The 25,149-nt window shown below is 37.9% G+C and overlaps 1 protein-coding gene across 1 annotated transcript in view; it reads left to right on the top strand.

The window, feature by feature from the left end:
• The window catches only part of asic4a (acid-sensing (proton-gated) ion channel family member 4a), a 212,785-nt gene that overhangs the window by 109,633 nt on the left and 78,003 nt on the right, over positions 1 to 25,149 (top strand). The window contains exon 2 of the mRNA XM_052565077.1: positions 13,388 to 14,249. Coding sequence (XP_052421037.1) covers positions 13,674 to 14,249 — 576 coding nt within the window. The 5' untranslated portion in view covers positions 13,388 to 13,673. The remainder of the gene's footprint in view (positions 1 to 13,387; positions 14,250 to 25,149) is intronic.

Here is a 25,149-nt window from a genome sequence, read left to right as displayed (position 1 = left end):
GAAAACCCGTTGGCTTGATGGATTGAAATATAGAAATATTGCTTGAGTCCAGTTTATTGCTGAATAGCGATAAAGTAATAAGTAAAAACACTGGTCAGATCACTTCTCACTATACTTCAGAAATTAGGAGACCGTAAGATGTGGAGTGCATTCAGGTTTCACCAGAAGAAATGAACTTTAAATATCATTTGGGCTTTTGAACCAAGACGGTAATCAGTATGGAAGAAAAGGGAAAAAGCACTCTCTCAATTAATATCGAAGTACATTAGTCATTTTTTCAAACTATACTTCTTCAAGCATTTTTTTTAATTCTCAAAGGCCTGAAAGTGTTTCAGTTGAGTGGGAGGTGAGAGAGTGGGTTGTTTTCATGAAGCCATCAAAGAGAGTGATTGGTAAAATAATCCACAATTACAGTGTTTCCATCCTGCAAAACAGAGCAAAAATGAATGCAGTCTTTCAGTGGAGGGAAAAAAAATAAATTGGTGTAATGTTGAAGCCTGCCTTGCTAAAATGCTCCTGACTTGCTTTTTAAATGCTACTGTCTCTGAAGTCTCATTGCAAACTGGCTGTCAGCCTCCCCAGAGAGTGTCAGGACTGTTTTTGGAGTGTTTTGTTAACAACTCAGTGCACCATTCTCTTCTGTGACCTCGGGAGGTAGGGTGTCTGGTTAGTGGAGGGACACATTTTCTTGTTCATTGTCTTGACAAGATGAAAGTCTGTAAGAAAATCTTGATATTGTGGGGCAGAGGCACATACAGGAGATGCTATTCTGTTTTGGTCTACATGTAAAGTTTTTTTTTTTTTTGCCGGTTTATAGAACACAATATTTGAATTTTTTTAAATAATCAATACCATTGATTTGACAGAAATCATAAAAATGATCAAGAACCATCTTTCTATGCAAGGTTTTTAAAGGGATGGCACATGAAAATTAACATCATAATTTAGTTTGTTCCAAACCTGTATGAACACATACAATTGTTTTTGAAAATATTTTTTTATTTGAAAAATAAATGGCTTCCAACATTGTTCAGACCCCAATGTTCTTCAGAATATCTTCTTTTATGTTCATACAAGTCATACAAGTTTGCAATGACATAAAGGTGAGTGAATTCATTTTTGGGGGTGAATTATGTCATAAGGGCTTTTTTGTCCATGTGTGTGTAAATGTAGGTTTTTATTGTTATATTTATAGTTGTCTCAGCCTCAGACGCCACGCCCAAGGACCGCAGGCTGAATGTCTGATGCATATGGCACACTAAATATTGGAAACACTTCCAGAGTTTTGAAGTTTATAGTAGATTGGTTTAATGATAAAGGTTTTCAGGGCGACATGTGTGTCACGTTCTTTAAGATTCCGCTTTGAAACAAAGATGCCGTGATGCCAAAACCCGTCATGAAAGAACAAATCCAAAGCGTTTACAAATGTGACAATGCGTGCTTATCAGAATTAACTAAACACCGGATTTTCAAAAGTATGTGAAAAATGTAACATTGGTGCATAGACCCTTTAAAATATCTCCAAGTTTTAAACACTGTTCTCTTATTGTGGGAACATTACACACCCCTAAACATGACATGGCACAAAGCAAAATGTGAATGGTTTAAAGACGTCAGTGCCCCCCCCCCCCCCACACCACCATATCCGAACCACTTAAGACTGCTGAATTCCCACATCACATTTAAATCCAAGAACACTCTTTCAGCCCGAGCGTTTGCTTCCGTTTTTCAAGCCCACTGCACAGGAGGGAGTCCATGCAGAAGGGATTTATTAAATTCGGCTATTGTACCTGCTGTAAGTGATAGATTTGGAGAGAACTAGCAAAACTGCACAAAAATAATAATCTCCCAAGCATGAGACATGACAAGTGAACAGCCATGAAAAAAAAGAAAGGGGGCCAAGAGAAAATTGGTTTTTCAAGAATGCCTTGTTTCACAAAAAAAGGGAAAAATGACCAGTCAGAAGGTGTTAGTGAAGCAGACTGACTTTCATTAGTTGAGTCATTTAGCACTATTGAACCATGAAGATGGCTCAGTGATATTATGTTAACCTCCTGTTTCGCATGCAGACCGAAGATTAAATGTAATTAAAGGTCTTTTGTACATTCAGCACGGCTTCCGGATAATTGATGAGTGGCAGGAATTATTCAGTGTTGTGCGTGTGACATTCAGGGCTCTGCGTCTGAGGGTGTCTCTGAGCCTTACAGTATTTCGGATAGTCGATACTGTAGGCCATCTTTTTGTGATGGCCATGTCATCCACTTTGCTTTGGGATTGTGGAAGAAATAGCCATTGGTATGTGACATTCGTATTAGCGTGTATTTTGGACTGTCATGCTCTACATTTTCTTTTGCTTTGTGCTTTTAGATCAATAAGGCTGGTGCTGTAAATGAAATGGAAAGGAAAGGGGAATAAAAAAAGAGGCCTGGTGACAGATGTCATCCCAAGTGTATTTGATAGATGAATGATCATGTTTGTTGCTCCATCCGAGAGCCAGGCCTACTGATCTGTTCATCAGGGGTTCACCGCCTGGTGCATTCACAGCACGCCTGGAGGAGCCATGAAAGCTTTTTAAAAAATGCAGCTCGGATATAAACACGCAGGCTGGAAATAAAGCGATATGCAATTACGTAAAATGCTCTTTAATGTCTGTTTGAAAAGTGAGAATGAAACCCAGTCTCGACGCTAGATCGCGGTATACGTGGGGTTACAGTCCCTGCTGTTTTTTGGATGGTTCACCCCTGTCGTTTCTTGTACTCGAATTCTATTCAGGTCCAAGCATTTGTAAGCCACTGTGAAGTTTCAGAGAAATCTTCCGCACTCCAGCGGTGAATTCAATGTTTCTTTGTACGTTTCTGAAAGACGGAGAGTCAGGGGCAGCCCTAGAAGTTCAGGACCATCATCTCCCCCCCGGTAACTCACTCACCTCTGAATGCACCATCATTCCCACCCTGCTGAAAGTGCTGGATCTGAGCAGAAAGCTCCCTGCTGGGTGGGTGAGTGAGTAGGCAATAGAGTGGACATGATTGACTCTCCTCCACTCTTGCATCCCCTGCTGCAGTCCGAAAGACAAGGAGAGACCTCTTTCTGCATTCCCAGCTCCTGTGCTAATTAAGGACTATTATCCAACACAGCAGGTAGTACCTGAAAGATAATTGTCCACAGCGACAACTAAATGTCCCAATCTGGAGGCTAAAGCGCTGATGGTGGTAAAGGTCATCTGGTATTATATAGTCCACTCATCTAATTAAAGCAAGCAGCCGCCAGAAGGCACGTGTTAATTCAGAATCAGGGTGGTCTATTTTTTTTTTGCATTGCTGATGACACAATGTTTTTTTTTTTTTTTTTTTTTTGGCAAAAGTTAAAGGCTAAGTCACCCAGAAATTAGAATTGTGTCATAATTTAATCACCCATGTTTTTTCAAACCTGCATGACTTTTTTGAGGATAAAAAACATTATTTTCCATGCAATTACAATGAATTGGAACTGGGGCTTTTAAGGTTCAAAAATGGGCACAAAGGCATTATAAAAAAGCCATAAAAGTATTAAATTCTACTCTACTTGCAAGCACTGTATTTCAAGTCTTCTGAAGCCATACAATTTTAAGTTGTTCACTGAGCATGTTGCACTCTAGTGAGCTGTTAGCTGTTACAACCACACTGACTTGGTGAGTCTCAATTCACAAATTATTCAGAGTGGTTTTGTGAACCGAATCAATTTTTTAAAGTCTGACCCAAAAGAAAGTGACTAAACGTACAAAGGAGAACCAATGAATATGAGCTGTTGTGGTTCTTTTAGACTTGCAATATAGAGCACAATTGTATGGACCTTTTGTGATACAGTTATGTTGTTTTCATTCACTTCATGGTGTATTCATTCTAGTGTTGGGCAATATGGACATTTTTCAAATCGTCATATCGTCAGCCCGTGAGATCGACGATACACGATATTATCGTGCATGGGTGGAGCAAGAGAGAGACTCTTTTTTCAACTCTCTCGAAAAATATACTTTCAAACATACTGATAAACTAAAGTTACATATAAAAATACTGTATTTAAAACAGCTAGTTCATATATAGTCGGAAGAAACTGTCATATCGCGCGTCCTCTGACAAATCTATGCGCACGGAAGATATCAGTCTAAATGTTCTTCAAAATCAGTCAACGGTGAAAATCAATAGTAGATTTAACACTAATATTGGACATAAACGAACACGTTAAATATAAAGTATTCGAAACAGGTAAGTTCATATATTTGGAGTAAAGTTACAGGATCTACACCGCTACAGAAACAAGAATGAGATGCATTCTAACATAACTGTGGCATCAAACTCAGTTAGTGAGGGCTCGTTTAAAATATTGCACACATATAGGCCATTCAGATTACTTGTTAAAGTGCAATGAAATACCTATTATCTGCAGACGATGTATGTCTGTTTGTGGATGGAGACTTTGTAACGGCCAAAACTATGTATTTTGCATGCATCACATGTGGTGTGCATGAAAAAAATAACAAGGCGGCAAAACGACCTTATCATCCTTAATGGTTCTCACATAGTCCTTCTACGTCATCACCACATAGTGAGTGTTATAAGTGATCAGTATTTAAGAGAAGAACTTTGTGAGAACCACTATGAATTCGCTCTGCCACTTTGTTATTATGTTGTCTTTACTTTATTTGTAACGTCAAGAAAGAGTTAATCTCTCATGAATGAGAAGAGCGCGTTGCCGTGTACCAGCCATTATATGTGTGACACCAACTCTATATTTTCTGTCTCTTTCATTTCAGTGACTACAAGCTCTCGTTTGCGCGTGCGAGCGCTGTGTGCGTGTGTGTGTTTGTGTGGGAAATGTGGTGCAGAAGTGAAATAGCTGGGAAGTTTGATAGGCGATTTATAATAGGCCGCCTAATAAAAATAAAAATAATAATATTTATTATTATTATAATCTAATACATTAATAGGAGAATGAGCCTCATATCATATTGACTATCAACAGAGACATCTGCTTACGTCAATATCTCTTCTTCAAATGTTCGTCATGAGGTAGAGTAAATAATTTTGGCCTGAATGTTCACTTTAGAGCTATTATTTAGAAATCCAAAGCAGTTTCAACTATATGTGAGTTTGTGTTTAAAAAAGCATTTCGCATTTGACCTAATGTCTGATATTAAATCAAACATATATATATATAAATAAATAAATATATATATATATATATATATATATATATATATATATATATATATATATATATATATATATATATACTGTATTGCTTTTTTTACAATCCACCTAGAGTTTATCTGCAAAAACAGATATCATAAAATCATGTTTTGTATTATGTTATCATTTTTTTGTTGTGTTTTTTTAATTATCTTTTTTCAACCTAATCAAAATAACTGCAGTTTGATTGAGATTAATTGGAATGCACAATGATAAAACATGATTTGCAAATTAATATACACATCCACAGTCACACATTGATTAATAACCATAAGAAGCTTACATATAGCATGTGTAACATGGAGACTATAGAGCAATGGAGATTTATTTTCTTCATAAAACTTTGAAAACTCATTTGATCTAATTACCATGGAGTGGTGCATTTGGCCTTCTTGTCAACCACTCACTCTCTCATGTTAATATGCTCCAGGTGCCTGTTCTCCTGTCTCTAGGATATCATGAGTTGAGACAGACTTATTGATCTAGTGAGATTGATCTGGACATAGATGATACAGCAACATTATATGATTTATTCAAGTTGTAATATCTCATGGCAGGTCAGTCCCACCAGACACTGTTCTGTAGGCATGTGGTCCTTTAATCACTGAGGATATCAGAGGATCATTAAAAAGTGCAAACTCTTCTTGTTTAGTTATCAAAAGGTAGCCGCTGTACATATCACTTAGACTAATGTGTGCATGTGATGTCAACACACGTTTGAAATTCATTGATCTATTCACAACGCCTTAAATTATGCACATGCAATTTACTAGTAGCACATACTTATATTTAATTCAGTACAAAGTTTTACACTGGGGTCTTAGTTTGTGGATTTTTTCTTACCTAAAGCTCTACATCCAAATTGCACATCCATATACTTTTCAACAGCTCTTTATAGCATCTGGCATTTTGGACAAGGCAGTACCATCTGATCAACCCTGTTCTTCCACCAGGACAGTCAGCAGCTGCTCTCTGTGCAGCGATTGAGACATTGCTCAAACTGAGCCGTTTCCATTGCTCTCTTCCAAAACCCACTGAGCTGCCAACGGAGGCGGCATTTTAAGATGTTACAGCGCAGTAGATGTTCCAAACGGAAGGCAACTTAATTATTCTTCCACCTAAGATAACTAATTTTGGAATTTTTTTAATATCCTTTATTTACTGTGTCTTCCAAATCAGTACAAATCTATTTGCATTCTATTAACAGTACATTCCTTTCCTTTCCATAAATTGCATCTTTCTTTCTTTCTCTCTTTCTTATTTCATGCTTTAGTTCTTCCACTTTCTATATATATTAATAAAAAAAATCATGTGTACACATAGATAGATATCAAGGTTTTTTGTTTTTTTTTTCTTGTGAAAATCTAACACTCTGAGATTTGAGGGAGGAGGCTGTTTGTGCTGCTGATGGTCAGCGGTTCCTCCCAGGCTGCGGTCTGCAAACCCATCTGTCCAGACATTGACAGCCAGTGAGCACTAGAGCAACACAGCAGCTGTCCGATAATGAGCCCTCCCCGACCATCGCATCAAGACATCAAACGCAAACAGATAGATAATTGAACCAGGGAAGAGATGTGAAATTAGCCGTTTAAGGTACTTCTCTTAGTCACTGTGTCTCTTGATGTCTTGGGAAAATAGAATCCTCACATCTTTGCAGGCTTCATACGGACATATGCATAAATACTTGTTTTAGTCGTTTGGTCGATACATTATTGACAGAATAAAATGCTTCTGCTTTAAAAATATCTCTTGGTGGTGCATGACCTGTTTGTTTGTGTGTTGTCTTTGTGCTGTCCTGCCTGGTTGGAGAAGGATTGATATTATTGCCGCAGGAGGTGAAGTGAAGGGATACAAACAAAGGGCCCTGGCCTTGCTCCCAGAGGGATGCAGGGCACAACCACTTCAGTTCACACTGGGCTACAATGACTTCCAGTGAACCTGGAATGGAAAAGACTTTTTATTAAGAAGTGCTACAAAAGAGAAATGCATTTATTATTTACAGGCGGCTCCGTGTTGTAAAATATGTGCATGAATGAGTTTTCAAAAATATTAAAGAAAAAAAAAAAATCAGCCTGTGACATTTAGGTTTTGTTCCAGTTGAGAGTGCCTTTCTTTCCCATTTGAGGTCTTGGAAGGACAAAGTGAAATGAAATGAAACAAACGGGGGGAAAATAATTCCTACTATTGGAAGGCCGAGTAAGAAAGGTTACTCTCAAATTTGCTTTGTTCTTGCTGTATCCTTGAGGAAAATAGAACTCAGAATTTGATCACTCTGTATTGTAGGTCAAAGCAGAGAAGTCTGTTATATTAATTCTTTTGGACGGGATACTTCGGACAGGTTTGGCTCAGTCAGTAATATAACAAAACTTAACAGAGGCTGACAATGAACAATTGGGGAAAGCTATTATTTTAGTTGACACTGATAGTTCTTATAAGAGTCGTAGTTCCATAGTTATAAAGAGGTTTATTTTGAGAGAAGGATAGTATGGCTGCCTGTACATTATCCTGCTTATTACACAGCTACTTATCAAATAAATAGAAACATCACTTTGAGTTTTAACTAAAGCCTTATGTGTCATCTTAAAGATTTAAGTAAAAAAGTCCAATACAAACTATCAGCCTAGCAACAATACAGTAATATTAATGCAGTAGTTTAAGGTTTTTTTGTTTGTTTTTATGCTACAATAGTTTGTAATTGCGTTTGTATGAAACAAGAGAAAGTGAGAGTGTAGTGTTATACGAGAGACATAAATGATGAGAAATATTAGAAAATACAGTCATTTGGGGTCAGTAAGATTTGTTTATTTTTATTTTATTTTATTTTTTTGTTCAAAGAATCCGGGGGAAAAAATGTACCTAGGTTTCCACAAAAATATTACTGTTTTCAACATTGCTAATGATAAGAAATGCTTCTTATGCACCCAATCGGGAAATTAAAATTTACAATTATAATAATTTCTGAAGGATAATGTGACACCGAAGACATTTGCCATCACAGGAATAAATGTAAGTTATAGAATAAAGTTATTTGTAATAACGTTTCACAATATTACTATTTTTTACTGTATTTTGATCAGCCTTGGTCAGCATAAGAGACCTCAAAACCCAAAAAATCTCACTGACCTGTAGTGTACAGTATGTGATCACTTGATGCTGCAGTCGTCCAATCATAATCAAGTATTCCAGAATCAAGAGTGTAGTCAATAAATTAAATGTATAACTGCTGCATATCAGCAGTTTTAGTGTTATACGTTATGGACAACATAAAGTATCTTGGGAATTTTGAATAGCTTAAGGCTGTTTCCTTAACAGGGCTGCCATTACAGCTACACTCCTCTTTACATGACTGCCAGTGAGATAATGATACAATCCTTGGCTATATTTCAAGGTCCACCCCAAGCTTTTCCATCTGATGACTTTTCACCTCCTTGCCATCACCAGTCAAACGAGCCAGAAAGCGTGAAAGAACCAAATCGAGTTGTTCTGGACCGTCTGCTGGACGAGAAGCACTAATCACATTTTGATATATTGAGTGGTTTCTGTACACTTCAATAAAACATTCTTCTTAGGTTCAGAAGGGTCCCAAGAGAAAAAAAATGAACCTTGACCCTTCCTCTGAAGTTCGCAGAGCGAGTCCGTTTGTCAGTCTACTGAAGCTCTCTCTGCTCTTCAGGGCAATGCATTAACACATGGTGCAAACTGAGTTTCCACATACTTGATGTGAAAACGGGCTCAGGCTGTCAATGAAAGCTCTTATTATGCATTGAAACCTCAGAAGATCATGCAAGGTTACAGTACCAGAGCAGAATCTGAGCATGCCTGAAGTGAACTAATGTACCTCTCAAATCTCCCACATCTGCTTCAGTACATCAAAAGTAGTCGGAAGGAGCAGTTGCATCTGAGCATAAAATAAAAATGCAGTTTTGAAGTTTTTACAGTAAGGTTCTGTCTGCTTGCACATAAAATGATCATTCGATTTAGTTACTGCTACACAAAGGCTTGGATGATTGTTTGTCCTTTTTTTTACTGATCCTGTGTTTCGTGTGCTTAGTTAAAAAGGCAGTTCCGAGACAGCCCCACATAGCCCAAACAATCATGTTTGGTATCAACCAAGCACCAGCTCTAGCATGAGAACCATCCCCACTTTTGTGGAAAAGGTGTATTAGATGAGAAATATGGTGCTCTTCCTTCCCTTTCGCTCTGTTAATCTGTGATGAAATCTCATGGAACCGTCAGTCTAACATATCCAGAAATAAACTTCACCATGTCTTCAGCTTAATGACTGGGGAGCACCAGACCTGGTTATTTATTTGTTTATTTCTTTTTTTTTTTTTTGGTGTGTGCAGGATATAAAATTGTTTGGCTTGTTGTTTTCTATCTTTCACCGAAATTACATTTCTAGACTTTTTTAGAATTGTTTTTGAGTGACTCTGTGACATGATTTCTCATTCTGAAGTAGGATTCCATCTGGTTTGTACATTGCTTGATTTATGCATTTGTTACTTCATTAATTCATTCAGCATATCGCCAGGGCTGCAGACAAAAGGTCATCCTCTCAAAGAATATGGTAAATATTGTATTAATATTATCAGAGATTCATATGATGTATTTGTAGTATTTATTTTATTTATTTATATATTTTTTTTAATACACACACACACACACACACATATATATATATATATATATATATATGTGTGTTTTTTTTTTTTTTTACATTTCAGTTTTAGGCTTGATGGGTTTGGTTCAGTTTAAAAGAACTCTGGTGCAATTTCTCTAATAATGAGGATTATTTGATCCAGTTTATTATATTAAGCTTGAATGTTGCCTTTGGAACCTTGTTGGGCACAAAACAAGTGGACTGGAATGTACTGACTTCCAAACAAACTGTTGTGGGGTTTGACTTATACACAACACGAACCAAAGAATCCAAAAACATGAAGTGGTGACCCTAAAAGGACAAAATAATCGGGCATTCCCGGTTCTTCACCTAGGAGGACACATATTTTATAAGCATTTTGAGTTTTATAAGCTGGGGAAAATACCATATTACCATACAATGAGCACATTGTATTGTTTTTATTTTCTTTAAATTCGCAAAATATACATCATAAAAGCTGCCCAGTCAGGTTCACTGTTAAAAATGTGCATGAAGCAAACTAAGACAAAATTAATCAAATTCAATTATTTTGGTCTGGACCAAAAGAACCAAGAGAATGCAACTACGAGTGTAAACACGCTTTGTTTTAGTCATTTTACTACTTAATTTTAAACAACATTTGTTCATTTACAAATTTTATTTTGTTTTATTGTAGCTTGATTTTGATTAATGAAAATTATCCCAACGTTTTTAGTTAACAATGACACTTGTTTCTTTATATTTACCATGATTCACATGATGTTCATATTATGCCAATTTTGCTTTTTCTCTGTAAATGGGAGAAAGAGTCTAATATCCTCTCGTCTAAAACATCATTGAAGCAAATCTATAGCAGAAATGTGCTAGCCAAAATGATGTCTGTGGAAGCACTGAAGGGGTTTTCAGGAGGTATTCCTGACACTTCCTGAATGAATATCCCTCACAGGAGAATTACAGTATTCTCCCCCTCACACTTTTCCAAACTTACTGCACCTGATAGAATCTGAAAATATCTCGCCTTCAGATCCAATGCAGAATAGAAATGCTCATGCAACTTTTACTGTGAAAACATTCACAAATCTATAATATAAGTAGCGTGACATGCACACTTGAATTTGGCTTTATTCTCTGCATATTATGAATTAATATTAATTGGTTCAGTGATATATTAACAAATAATAATAATAAGTCCTACTAATTGTACTGTATGTTTTCCAGAGTTGTAACTTAATAACTGCAAATCTTTCTGTAAAGTAAACACTGTTCATTGGCACATCAGGCGTATGTCCATGTTTTGTACCACATGCAGTATAACTCGGTTTAGGAGCTTTCCTATGCCATATGACAGATGTGTCCTCTGAGCATGTTGCTGTCTCATATCACTGGAACAAGGTTAAAATGAATTCCTCACCCTGTCCTCCCTCCCCCCGCAGTGCATCCATCAGAACAACATGATGAAGCCCCATTTTGCTTCCAACATGTCAATGAAAACAGTCTCCTCTGGGGAAGACTTTTTAAAGACAACAAATTCAGAAATTTAACTCAAACATGAGGTTTAAATTTGAAAAACCTTATTAGGTTATGAACTGTATACAGCGGGTTTGGAAGCTTTGAACATCCCATTTTTGACTGAGCATTAGGAGGTTGATAGATGCATAAATAATGTTTGAATGGCTTTGGAGAACAGTGCTGCTCTGGGGGAAAGGGAATCCCAGAGGCTCCAGCACGCTCTAGAGGCTCACCATCAAGAGACTGTTGTATGAAGTGTTGTATAGATAAGTACACATAAAAAAATAAAAAAAGTCCATTGTGTCAGAAGTCAGAGGCAGGGGAGATTCTAGTGCCAGTTTGATATTCAATGCTTAACCCAGACCTCTGTGTTTGTGTATCGGGCATCCTTTGAGGTGGAATGTTAGAATATGATAAACTTTTTAAAAAAAATATTGAAATATTATCAGTGAGGAGTAACATTTTTTAATGTCATCTGTCAATATTACTGGAGCTAAAAATAAAAGGTCCCATTAACATTTTTGAGAATATTTGACCTGGCATGGAAACTGAAAAACAGAAGACTTTCTACTGCTTCACAGCAATCCTGGATTGCATAGATGTTGGTGTTAAAAGAAAATGACACATTTAATTAATGCACATGCTAAACATGCATTATATGCTGTATATGGCTGCAGGGCCATGCCACAGAGGGAAATGCTTTATTGTCCCATATATTTATTGTCCCAATAAAGTCTCTTATAATTAACTGATGACTCTGAGCAATTTCATTACAATCAGAAAAATAAATTTGCATTTGTCAGAGTTACGGATATTAAAGTTCCTTCACAATCATTCCCAGGGGTAAATGTGGGGCAAGGTAAGTTTCCACAGTAAGGGTGTCCTATATGAGCTTTGTAGACTCCAATATGTGAAATTAACAATATTTAATGACTGATTCTATTTACCATGACTGGATAGATGGAAAACTAGACATTGACTGTAACTTGTCGGTTATGCTTAATAATACTCCACTAAATGTACAAGAGAGTTTGTGAAAGAACCAATCTAAGTTTGTTTGGGTCTTGAATTTTTAAAGCCTTTCGATTAATCTCCAAATACTGCTTTTCACCAAATGTTTCATTCCACAGAGATGTGACCTGTAAAGCTAAATTCATTTATAGCAGAAAACTATGCATTAGGGAGATGAATTTTACATAATTTTGTTTGGCAATAGCAAAAGGCTATTAACAGCACGAGAGTGCTCGCTTAGGAAAGAAGCTAAAAAGTGTGAAAGTATGGTCAAAATCAATACATTATTTCTGTGTCTTCGGTGTCATCAGAACCTAGATTGGGAGACAGGCACTAATTTAAATTCGTGCCAGAGCCCGGTGATGCTACCATTAATTCCTGATAAGAAAGGACCATTGTACTGCTTTCCTTAATCTTTGACTGATGCTTCTGCACGATCAATATCCTTTCTTTCTCTATTTCCCCTTTTCTTTTTTCACTTGAAGATTGATCGTTCAGAGTTGTGAGCTGTTTACACACACTCCTCATGGCTCATCATTGTCGCAATTAGGATGTCTTCTGGGGTTGGATGAGTGGGGGCCGACATTAAAATCCACTGCCCCCCCTGATGTTCTCATCTAGTCCGGGATGTTCAGTGAAGCAGCCTTTGACAGAAACTTATTGTTGTCAAGGGGTAAGAAAGCTTCTCAAACAAGTGGATTAAGTGAGAGAGAGCGCAAGCGAGGGGGGACGCGAGTGTATACGTACGCATGTGTGTGTGAGAGAGAGATAGAGAGAGAGCGGGAGACAGAGAGAGAAAGCGAGAGGACGAGAGCGTGGGGGGTGTTTGAGTTGCTGCTGCTTGTGTCGGTGAAAAGGAAATAATCACAGTGTTGCTTCCTCATGAATTATTAAGAAGCCCCCCATGCCTTTTTTTAGCTTGAGTCATGCTGTATTTTCTTCTGTGGCTATAAAGCAAGGAGATTTGTATGTTTTTTGTTGTTGTTGTTTCTTGTTTTCCTAGGTGTATCACAGCTGGTAAGCAGGACTCTTAAGCGTGCCGAACAAGTGCTCAGATGAGCAGTCCGAGCGCAGCACCAGGAGCATCAGCACTGGAGAGCTGGAACTGAGAGACAGAAGCAGTTCCCTCCACTGCACGCGATAGCAGCGGCCGCTCTCGCTCTGCATGCTTTTTTTCCCTTCCGTTCTTTCTGGAGTTGAGATCTTGTTTGTCAGAGCAACGGGACTTAGTGAATACTGGGGCTTCAAGCTGTTATCCGAGCATCCCAAACGCAGACCTGGCTGCCCCAATGCCGATCGAATTTGTTTGCAAAATCAAATTTGCAGAGGAGGATGAGAAGCAGAAAGGCAACCAGGACGGGGACAAGGAGAGCCTGATTGAAGAGAGCTGCAGCCCCCCAGCCAAGGACCTGGCCGGCTTCGCCAATGCCTGCTCACTCCATGGGATTAACCATATCTTTGTGTCGGGCCGGCTGGGTGTCAGACAGACCCTCTGGGCTATCGCGTTCCTGGTGTCCCTGGTACTCTTTATATACCAGGCGGCAAAGTGTGCCATCTCCTACCTGGAGCATCCTCATGTCACGGCGCTGAACGAGGAGGCCACCCCAGAGATGGTGTTCCCCGCCGTGACCATCTGCAACATCAACCGTTTCCGCTTTTCTGCTCTTACCGACGCCGACATCTACCACCTGGCCAACCTGACCGGTTTGCCCCCTAAAAACAAGGACGGCCACAAGCCCACCGATTTGGAGTATCCAGCGCCGGACATGCAGGACATCTTCAACCGGACGGGTCACCAGCTGGAAGAGATGCTGAAGAGCTGCAACTTCAGTGGGCAGAACTGTTCGGCCGAAGACTTTACAGTGGTAAGCTCAAGAAAAGTTTCTGTTATCGGCTTGCAACTTTTGCTTCAGGAAGTTTACTTTAGAGAAAAAGTTAATGGTAAAACTATGTTGAGCCATTTATTATTAGAATCGAGAACATGTTGGAGGTGTAAAGTGCAATAAATGTCCAAAATCCTGTACTGGAACTGCTGGAATAGTGAGTTTATTTGCACTTTAGAAGCAAAGGTTCTGTATTCTGATGAAACTGTGGAGTCTTCAGAGGTTGCAAACAAATTAAATTTATCATTACAAGGGAAACACTTTCTGTCAGAGGTGAGGTGGATAGATACCCTTTCTTCTCTGGTTTCCCCTGTAGTGACTATTCATTTGGACATAGTCTTTGTAAATAGGGCACAGATCTGGCTCGCTACCCTCATTGTGTTCACAGGAGAGGTCCTGTTTCTCTGTACTCATGATTTCTCATAACATACCGACAGCAGCAGAGGATTCAGCTGTTCTCCTCAAGGGAGAAAAGCAGGGTGCATTTTTATATTTACTTTTCTGTTGTTTGATACCGCCACCAGTGTCAGCTGCTGAAAGAGTGCACGGCAACAATACTGCCTTGTAAAAACTCTCCCTTACTTTTTATACCATCTTTGCCAAGAGTGAAGTTTTCTCAGTGTTGTAATTCAAACCTGTCACTGTTGGAATTAAATATTTAGAGTCTGAAATCATACATGATTTTTGCATTAGCTAAATTGGTTAAAATGAATAAACAAATTTCATAAGCTGACCAAGTCCACTCCAGAAGGTCTTATATGTGTCCATCATGACGTATTTATTGAAGTTATGTGTACTGATGGATGAATGAATATGGCTTTGGTAATGGCAAAGAACATTTGTCATGTCTTAATAGGATGTGTTGGACATACATACCTTCCCAAGATGGATACGTTCTCCATTTTCATAACATGGAGTGACCATTTGATGTGGTGTTGAGTTTTAGTCTTCTGCTATACTCAAGGTAGATACATACTTGATCCTAAGTACCATTCATGTGATACAAGAAATTAAAAGTGACGTCTCAGACTCTCTCGGCTTCTCTCTTCCACTGCTACTTTCTTTCACCCCTTCATTACAGTCTCTCTCCCCATTGGCCACAGCAGGGAAAATGCCATGCTTCTGCAGAAAGATAAAAGCAAAGCTGAGAAAAGCGATAAAAGTTGTGACAGCCAAATGTGAAGTGTTTTCTCACAGTTGTTTGTGCTTGCTGTTTGTTCAAGAATTCAAAGACGAATTCAAGAGGCACAAGTTATCTGCATCAGAAATTAAAAGACCATTTACTCCCTTCATGTCGTTCCAAACCTGTGTGACTTACTTTCTTCTGTGGTACCCAGTTTGAGAATTTATGAAAAATGTATTTCAGTGTAAGAACATTGAATTGTGATTAGAGCTTTTGAGCTTCAAAATGAATGCAAAAGCACCTTGAGAGTGTCATGAAAGTAGTCTGTAAGACTTGTGAACTACTGTAGCTGTGTTTGACAAATGAAAAACCAAAATTTAAGGTTTTATTATTATTATTATTAAATTAATCTGCCTTTTCTCTCTTTAACACACACTTATAATATCTGATTCACAAGTGATATATTTACATTGAATCAGTTGATATGGTCTAAGTGATTCATTCAAACCAGGTAAGATTTGGTTCTTGTGATGCACTGTTTCATTAGCAGTGGTTAACTGCTTTTAGAGGAAATTACATTTTGCTGTTAAATTACTCACCATGAGTTAAGAAGATTTTTTTTTTAGCTGAAACCGTGGTCCTTGGTGATTCATAAAATGCAAGTAAGTGGCTACTGGCACTTGACAGTCAAAAAGAGGATACAGGCATCACAAAATTAAAATAAGATATAATGCAGTCTTATGAAGTGAAACGATTGGTATGTGCAAGAAACAGAAAATTATTTACAGCATTCAGCTAAAAAAAATCATCTTTATTATGGTTACATAGCAGCAGTTACATAATGCACTGTTTGTTCTACCTTTATTATCATTCTATGGTGGTTTTGCATCACTTCCATCAGTGTCATTTGTGCATTACTGCAGAAAGAAAGTCATACAAGTTTGGAACAACATGAGGGAGAGTAAATAAGGACAGAGTGGTTGCACTTTATTTTACAGTACGTGTACTAACATGTACTTATAGTATACGTACAGTGTATTTATCTAAGAAAGTTCTGGTAATTCAAGGTAACTACATGGGGTAGGGTTAGGTTTAGGGGTAGGTTCAGGGTTAGTACCTAGTTATTACATAGTTATTGTAAATACTATAATAACTACATAGTATGTACATGAGAAACAGGACTGTAAAATAAAGTGCTACCGACAGAGTTTTATATATACATACATAAATTTTAAGTTCCTTTAATAAGTATTTGTTTCAGAAGATGGGATGGGCTATCCCATGTCAGCATGGGCCTCTCACCAGTCACAGAAGGACTTCTTTATGAATTAATCTGCTTAAAGTTCCCTGCTCCACCGTTCTCTCCCATCAGGCCTGTGATCTGTGTCTGAGAGGCTGTCAGTTAGATTAGTTACAGGCATCTTGCTGTCTCCACGCATGACGAGACTCTTCCTCCATCCCACGGGCTGCGCAACCCGGGCAGAAAAAAAAGAGTGATTTTTGAGAAGCGTCTCTTTAGCCTCTCCAGTGTGACTAGACTGCAGATGTAAGAGTAAACAGGATCATTGCGACTATCCCGGAAGCTTCGTATTAACAGCAGACCGGCTGATATTTTTAGCATAAAGTGTAAGAGATGACCTTAGCTGTGCTTTCTGGCCTCTGGGTGCGTGTGGATCACTAGCCTGAGGAAAAGAGCACACAGCGTGTTCGTGTCTAGCCTATTCCAGATGCTGCGTTTATTTAATGACTGCATCAGCAGGGAAAGCGCTATATTTTCGATCAATCACATCCCTGGCATTTAGCCCCACTACTTGGTTTCAGCAATTGCACTCGAAATATGAGCTGTTCATTTGTCATTCCCACGCCCAATGTCCTAGAGCTCTTCCCGTTCAGAAACACAGCAACGATAATCATTATATCAAAAGAACAGAGGTACTTTCAAATGTCTGCATCATAGATCATCACACTGTTTTATTATCAAACAAAAGTGCAAAAAAAAATCAAAGGCAAATTTTTCAAATTGGGTGTGCATATTAATTTCATATTCGTTCATTGCTAAGCACAAATGTTTAATTTATGGTCTTTGATTTATGCTGGTGTTAATAAAAATTGCATTTCCATTTTGCCTCATGTAAATTACTTACATAACCGCATTCAGTTTAATGTAGCATTTTGTCTTGCTTGTGACTATAAGAATTTCCTCTTCCTAGAAAGCTTATAGCAAAAGACATGCAGGACATGCATTTAAAATTGTATGAACAGCAGTCTAGAGTGTTCATGAAATCTTTATTTTAAACGAATAGGTCTTTGAATTACTGACATTGTCAAAGGTTAAAAGGGGTACCAATATTTCAAGGTAGGGCTTGACAATTAATTGTACGTTCACCATGATCACCACTTCTGCTTCTTTTGATTAATTAAGTCATCTACAATATTGGCACACTATTATATTTCTGTTAGCTTGCATTGGTAACACAAATCCTTCATTAAAAAGCTTTCATGCTTGGGGTTGGTTGCCAGATGCCAGAGTTTAAATCCCCCAAATAAAGCTTTTCTCTTACATAGAGAGATTTTCTGCACAGCTCTTAAAAAATTGTTGATGATCTGAAAACTCAGCTGGAGTTTCGCAATCTCTGTTGTAATACTGCTAAAGTGTAATACAGCAAGTGTGTGTTCATTCACATGACAATTTTTTGCCATTTTTTAAAAATCTATGAGCAAACCTTCTCAGTGACAAACTGTCATAAATTCAAGTATATCGATGGTACTGTTAGCAATATGGTCACTGAATAAATATACTTATGCAACCTCTGTGCTACAATACTTTGTACTTTTTTTAAAAATAGAAAAACACTGACATGATTTTTAATTATTGGAATTAATTTAGGAATATTAGGAATTTCACTCTACACAGTGGGAACCAAATGTCCCAGCAAGCACAGTAAAGCCTGAAATGAGCTTAATAATCAAACTAAATACTGTCTTAGTAAAATAATAGACATGCAAAAAGGTTTCTGGGAGAGTTAGATTTAGGATTGGGAGGGAAAGAAAATATTATTAGTTTAGTATAAAACAATAGAAGACATTGGAAAGTCATTATCATGTCAAAAAAACACGTTCTGCCTGTATGTTTGTACGTGTGTGTGTGATTTGCAGCATTATTTGCTTTCTGTTCCCCTCGACATGGGGTATAATTAAAACACTCAGCTGTTATTGACTCATGATAATTGCTCACAATAGATATCATAATAAGATGTTTAAACATAATTGAATATAAATAGCTGTGCCTCAATTTTCCTTTCCACCTAACTGTCAGCTCCTGGTGGTGAAGGGGATTGTGGGTGTTTTGCTCAGTCCAGCAAGTTCATGGAGGTCTTTGGTCCTTTTAGCTGCTCCACTGTGTGTGTGTTTGCTCTTCCCCTTGCTCTGTTTGCAGATGCACTTTCCGATTTAGTTTTAAGCAAGGACACATCCCTTGTGCATATAGTCCTATGGATAACTGAGTGACACTGACCTAGAATGATTTAAAGCCCAGGGAGAGGACAGGCATTATTAAAGGGCCACTGTCGGCATTTTTCATGTCAGTCTGGAACAGAAATGTTGAGAGGTACATGCTTTAATAGATTTAAAAGAACTGAATATGTGAGTGAACTACTCCTGGGATATGGTGACATGCTTTTAATAAAACCTGCCACTGCAGAGTTTTCAATATGTCAGGTGTCTTGTCTGCATTGCTGCTTCATTATGGAGTACATTTTCTCCATTGACCATCATTTAAAAGTACTTGCTGATTCTCATAATTTATTAATTAATAAAAATGCATTTAATTTTTTTTTTTTTTTTTTTTTTTGTAGAAATGATATTTAAATATAAATACAACTAGAATTCAGAATTTGGGGGTTGATAAGACTTTGGTTTGAATAAAAAATAAAGTAAAATAGTAATAGTTGAACTATTAAAAAAAAAAAACTTTTGTATTTGAATATGTTAAAATGTTTTTGTTTTATTGTGATCTTCAGTATCACATGATCCTTCAGAATTCATTCTTATATGCTGATTTGGTTCACAATAACCATTTATTAATATTAATGTTGAACTAATGTGCTGCTTAACCATAAATTTTGTACTTTTTTATTATTTTTTCCCACCTTTTTACACTTGTGGTGGTCAAAACTGAGAATGAAACCAAGTTTTAGTGATACTAGCTTTAGCATATTAGGAGATTTATGAGCAATTTTCAAATTGCTGGTCATTTTTGACCATGAACACCAAATCCAAAATCTCATATTTGAAACAGAATTATTTTGTAACATTAAAATATCTTTGCTGTATTTTTTTCTTCAAATTTTAATGTGTCTTTGTTGAATAAAAGTATTAATTTCTTTAAAAAAAATACTTACTGACTCTTAGTAAAATGAATATACATTAATTCATAATTTTTTTAATATATATATATATATATATATATATATATATATATATATATATATATATTACAGTAGTTATTTTTGGAGGGCTCTTGAAAGTGTCAAATGCTTCATGTTTCATGTAACAGTTCAGGACGGTTGGTAATTAAATGTTTCAGAGTTTAAAAAGACACAGTTCTCTGCTTTTAGATGCCAACTGAGCAAGTGTCGTTGCTGCATGTTAACAGATAGCTTTTTCTAATAATATAGACCTTCATGCATCAGACACATTGAGGCATGGTGATCATGTGAGAAACGTGGGTTGAATCCAGCTCACATCATGCCCTCATCCCACAGTTTCATCTGTCTACTATACTAAAACATAAAAAAATAAAATAAAACAATCTTGTTCAGGCATTGTGCAAAAGTGAAGCATGAGTACAGTAGCTGCAGAAGCAGCCAAAAGTTCTGGAGATGGAGCGGTGTCGAGTCAGCTTGAGATACGAGACATGTGAGGACTTTTGGCAGTAACAGGTGTTCCACATTGTGTTAGCGAGGAGCTGGCACTCTTCTCTCCTGAGGTAGGATGTCTTTCTCTCTGAGAGTTCTGTGCTGTGTGAGTGAGATCAGGTCCCCCTGCGGGCTCAACGTCTGGCTCTTCTCGGCGTTCCCCCCGCTCCTTCTTCCGTCTTCCTGACAGAAACACAGGACTGAGGGAGCGTGAAAGTGACCGCGTTCCCGCAGCTCTGTCCAAACAGCCCGTCAATTAGCTGCCCAGTTCCGCTGTCGCAGGTCTCCACAGATTATTAAACCGCTGAACTACCGATACAATAAAATCCTCAGCTCAAAGCCTCAGGATTCAGCTGCCTGCATAACAGTTTATCTCTCCTTCAGCATGCCTGCTGATGCACGGAAACGCAATTGCATGTGAGAGGCATAGCTGTAAATATACTTATCCTCAAGTCATTCCTGCTTTTAGGGGACGTGGGGACTATTGTGAGTGTTTATGTTTGTGTGAAGGAGACAAGGACAGACAGAGCAAACACACACACACACACAACCAATCACAGCGGGGCTATTCGAATCCCTGGCAAATAGATCAGCGCTCTTTACGCTAAATACATCAGCAGCAGTGTTCCATAAGACAACCCACACCTGAGACTGATCGCTGTATTATGAATGCAGAGGCGGCATTTCAAATGCTGGGATTTTTTTTCTTCCTGTTACCGTTCCTCTCATCATCCTCCGATTTAGCAAGCTGACTACATCCGAAAAGTCTGCGGCTCAAGGGATGGCTTTAAACTTGGCGAAAAAAGCAGAACCCTAATGTTTGGAGGCTGTAAACTCCCTCCAGAGTCCACAGAGACATTAGTTCCCACTTACATTTGTCTCTTTCTGACAAGCTGTCCGGCGAGCTGTTGGAACGAGTGGATGTGAGCGAGCACGCATACGTGCTTCATCATATACTGATAGACTTGGAGGAGAAGATTGATAGTAACCCCTAACTTCGGCTGTTTGCTTCACCCTCCCTCCTAAATCAATATATTCCTGTGTCAGATTGCTTCCCAGGCCCTAGCCCGGCATGACTAATTATCTTGTTCCTCTGGTTTTGGCGGGAAGTCTGCTGTGTTTGATAATGAGGAGAAACCCATCCGTATGGATATGTTTGCAGTTTTGCGTAGAGCTAAATGCATGCTTACCAATAAAATAAGCTAATGCAGAAAGATGGATATACTCTTTGGCGTGCTGTTTACATATGCTGCAAGAAATTCTGTTCCAGCTTATTTTTCATTCAGAACTTCCTCTTCCCCGTGGCTTAGAGGCAATAAGAAAGTGATAAGCCCTGAAGAGGAGCACAGCGCTCGTCTGTCTTTGGTATCTGACTGGATTTTAATCGGAGTGCACAACGATATTCTGCGGCCAGTTTCTGAGCCACATCAAATATGTCGCCACAAATCATAGCTGTTGCTAGGCTTCGTCTAGGAGAGGTTCAGATCCATGTCTTTCATCTAAGCCTCTCTAAAAGACTAAATGTCAACATTGTTTAAATAATTGTATTATGTATTTATATTATGATTGAATTTAGTATATTTAAAAAAATATGCTAAATATTAGGGCTGCACGATAAATCAAAATGGAATCGAAATCGTGATTCAACAGAAGCTGTGATTGTCATGCATATCTTTCAGTGAAGCACGGTTCTGTCATCAGCATTAAATCTCCATCCGAAGGCCAGAGGGCACACTTGTGGTGAAACTCCAAAGATGCCTCAAAGAAGAAACCCAGGAAATACCTAAAGCGGTAGCTGGATAAACAGAAGATTTAACTGCTTTTATGGATTATAATAAACACACAATTATGACAATATATGGGCAGGGCCAGTGCAAGCTCAAATGCTGCTCTAGGCAGAGCACGATCGTGCCGCCCCCACCTCACACTCACTCTTAGGTATACTTAAAGGGGGGGTGAAATGCTCGTTTTCACTCAATATCCTGTTAATCTTGAGTACCTATAGAGTAGTACTGCATCCTTCATAGCTCCAAAAAGTCTTTAGTTTTATTATATTCATAAGAGAAAGATAGTCTGTACCGATTTTTCCTGGAAAAACACGGCCGGCTGGAGGCGTGACGTGTGGGCGGAGCTAAAAAATCACGAGCGCCAGTAGGCTTTTGCGTTGAGAGTGTGTGGAAGCTGTGACATTACCGTGAGGGAAAAACCATCATCCAAAACAAACCATGGCTTACAGTCAGATTCAGCCGTTTATTTATGATCCAGAATCAGATCCAGTGGCTGAAACTGAACGAGAGCAGCAGCAGCAACGACTCACTCCGAGCGGGGCTCGAACCCGGGTCTCCGGCATGGGAGGGGACGCACTAACAAGGAGGCAGAGATATTTTAAACAGTTTTACTCACTGCCTGTGGTTACAACACACGACCGTGACCCTTTTTCGTTGGGATTGCATCATCCTTAAGAAATAAACGATACGCAAATCCATCGTCAAACTGGGCCATGTTTTTAAAACAAGCATCTTCGAAATGCAGGGAACAAACAAAAACACTTGCACAACTCCGTTGATGCTCTGTAAAAATAAACTCCATCCACTGGTCCCTTAATGCTGTTTTTTTTTTTTTTTGGTAATCTGTGCAGGGTTGTCTTGCCCTGGCAGCCAAAAACACACTTCTTTTGTGACTTTTCGTGACGCTTTCGCTCTGATCAGTGAATCGCTCTGATCAGTGAAATGTCTGTGCTCTGCTCAGCCTCGCTATATGGGAGGGCACGCTCTTCCGGCAGAAGTGCCTTAAGACCCATATAAGAAAATTCCGCTCCATCTAACGTCACACAGAGCCATACTCGAAAAAAACTGTCCGAAACTTGTGACAAACCGGAAGGAGTATTTTGGGAACAAACCTAGTTCACCTATAGGCACATGCCGGCCCTGTATATGGGTTATTAAAAGGTTTATCACGGAGTTATTATAATTATAATTTTCATTCAAATAAAGTATATTTATAATGCAATGCCTTCATCCCTGCTTAGAATACTATGAAATATGTTGTGTGCCTTAACATCATCTCACAAAAGGATTTATTTCAAACACTTCACTGATGTTATGAAGGAAGTTTGGAGTAAAAATTTTATTAAATGTGGAATTTTCCCATGCTTTCAGATGGAACAGCATTTACTACACAGAGCCGTAGTACACTGAGAAGCAATGCAAGCAGCATGAATTATTGCAAAATATTTCTTCGATTTCATAATTATTTCAACTCTAATAATATGATAATGTGAAATATTGAATCTATTTAATAAATTAAACAGCTAAAATTATACATACTCTTTTGGTTTATATACCATATATTTTAAACAATTACAAATGCAATAAAAATATCAGTATCAGTACTCCGTATCGGCAAAATTTTCGTATCGGGGGAGTACTGGAAAAAGTGGTCTCAGATTAATCGTGCAGCCCTACTAAATATATTAAAAATATTACCCCCCCCCCACCCCAATTTAATTGATTGATGTGATACTGAAAACTGGTGTAATGATGCTGAAAATTCAGCAACATCTCAGGAATAAACTAAATCATTTTTCTCTCTCATATCTATAACATATTTATTGACATATCACTTAAGGCTTACTGCATAAAATTATAATTTAACTTTTTTTTTTTTTGTATTTCTTTATTGCACAATGCAAATAACTTAATATTATGCCTAAAATGTGTTTTGCGGATTTAAAAGCCTGGTTTCACATACAGGGATTAGATTTAGCCAGGATTAGGCCCTAGATCAATTAGGACATTTAAGTAAAGTTCATAAATGTGCCTTAGATAAAAACACTACTGTACATTTTGAGACACAACAACAGAACTGACATATTTTATGATCAGTTAGTGCAAGTTTCTTTTAGTTGATACTTAGCACAAAATATTTTTTTATCAAATAAAGGTTATCTTGGTGGGCATAAGAGACTTTGTTTAAAAACATTATCAAAAACGTACTGACAGCAAACATTTGAACAGTAGGTCCAGTCTGTGTAGATGTTATAATGAAGATAAAAAAATGGAGTAAAAAGGTATTATTCATTGCTATTTAATGATACCTAATGCATTAACTAACTAATGTTAACTAATGTTAAGTGTAAACATATTGTTCTTCCAAATATGTTGTCATAACTTATCACAAATATACTAGTTATGTATCACAAATTTTACTTTCAAATATGCTGCCATTACAGATTTATATCAGCTATCCGAACTGACATATCTAGATTTTTTTTTCATATTGTTGTATCATCATGCTGGGGTAAGAGCTTGAATCTCCCTAAGACTAAAATCCTAAAATCTAACCGGCTACAAATACATGTTAAAAATTCCTCAGGCCTTGCGAACGGGCTTGTCCGGGTATGTGCGATTCTCCTCTGTCTTCGCTGCCACGGTTTAATTACTGTGTGAAAAAGCAGCATATGCTTAAATATCAAATGGATCTTACAAGTGCAAATCTTTGTTCTGCTTAGTGCATGGAAATGTCATTGCGGAGAGGGTAAGGCAACATTAAAGTGGAAAATAAAAGAACATAAATGTCACTCAGTGTATTCTGGTCTTTGGTCTAACAGAGCATGAAGGGCTGGCATGTTTGCTTGGTTGGACGATTACCCTGTGCTCTGAATTATGTCGAATGTCACACACTTGGCACTGCCTTTTGCTGATCTTTGGGGTTTGTTTGTACACTTGCACACATTACGAAGCAATGTGTATTGTTTCGTAAAATTTGTGTTGACACCCGGAATTCCTTGTACAGACAGGTCCAATACGAATAGCAATCAGCATCTCTAATTCTCTTTGAATTG

This window comes from Carassius gibelio, chromosome B9, assembly GCF_023724105.1.
Source record: "Carassius gibelio isolate Cgi1373 ecotype wild population from Czech Republic chromosome B9, carGib1.2-hapl.c, whole genome shotgun sequence".
Lineage (NCBI taxonomy): Eukaryota > Metazoa > Chordata > Actinopteri > Cypriniformes > Cyprinidae > Carassius > Carassius gibelio.
The sequence above is the reverse complement of the archived record's forward strand: the minus strand, read 5'-3'. Positions and strand labels throughout refer to the sequence as shown.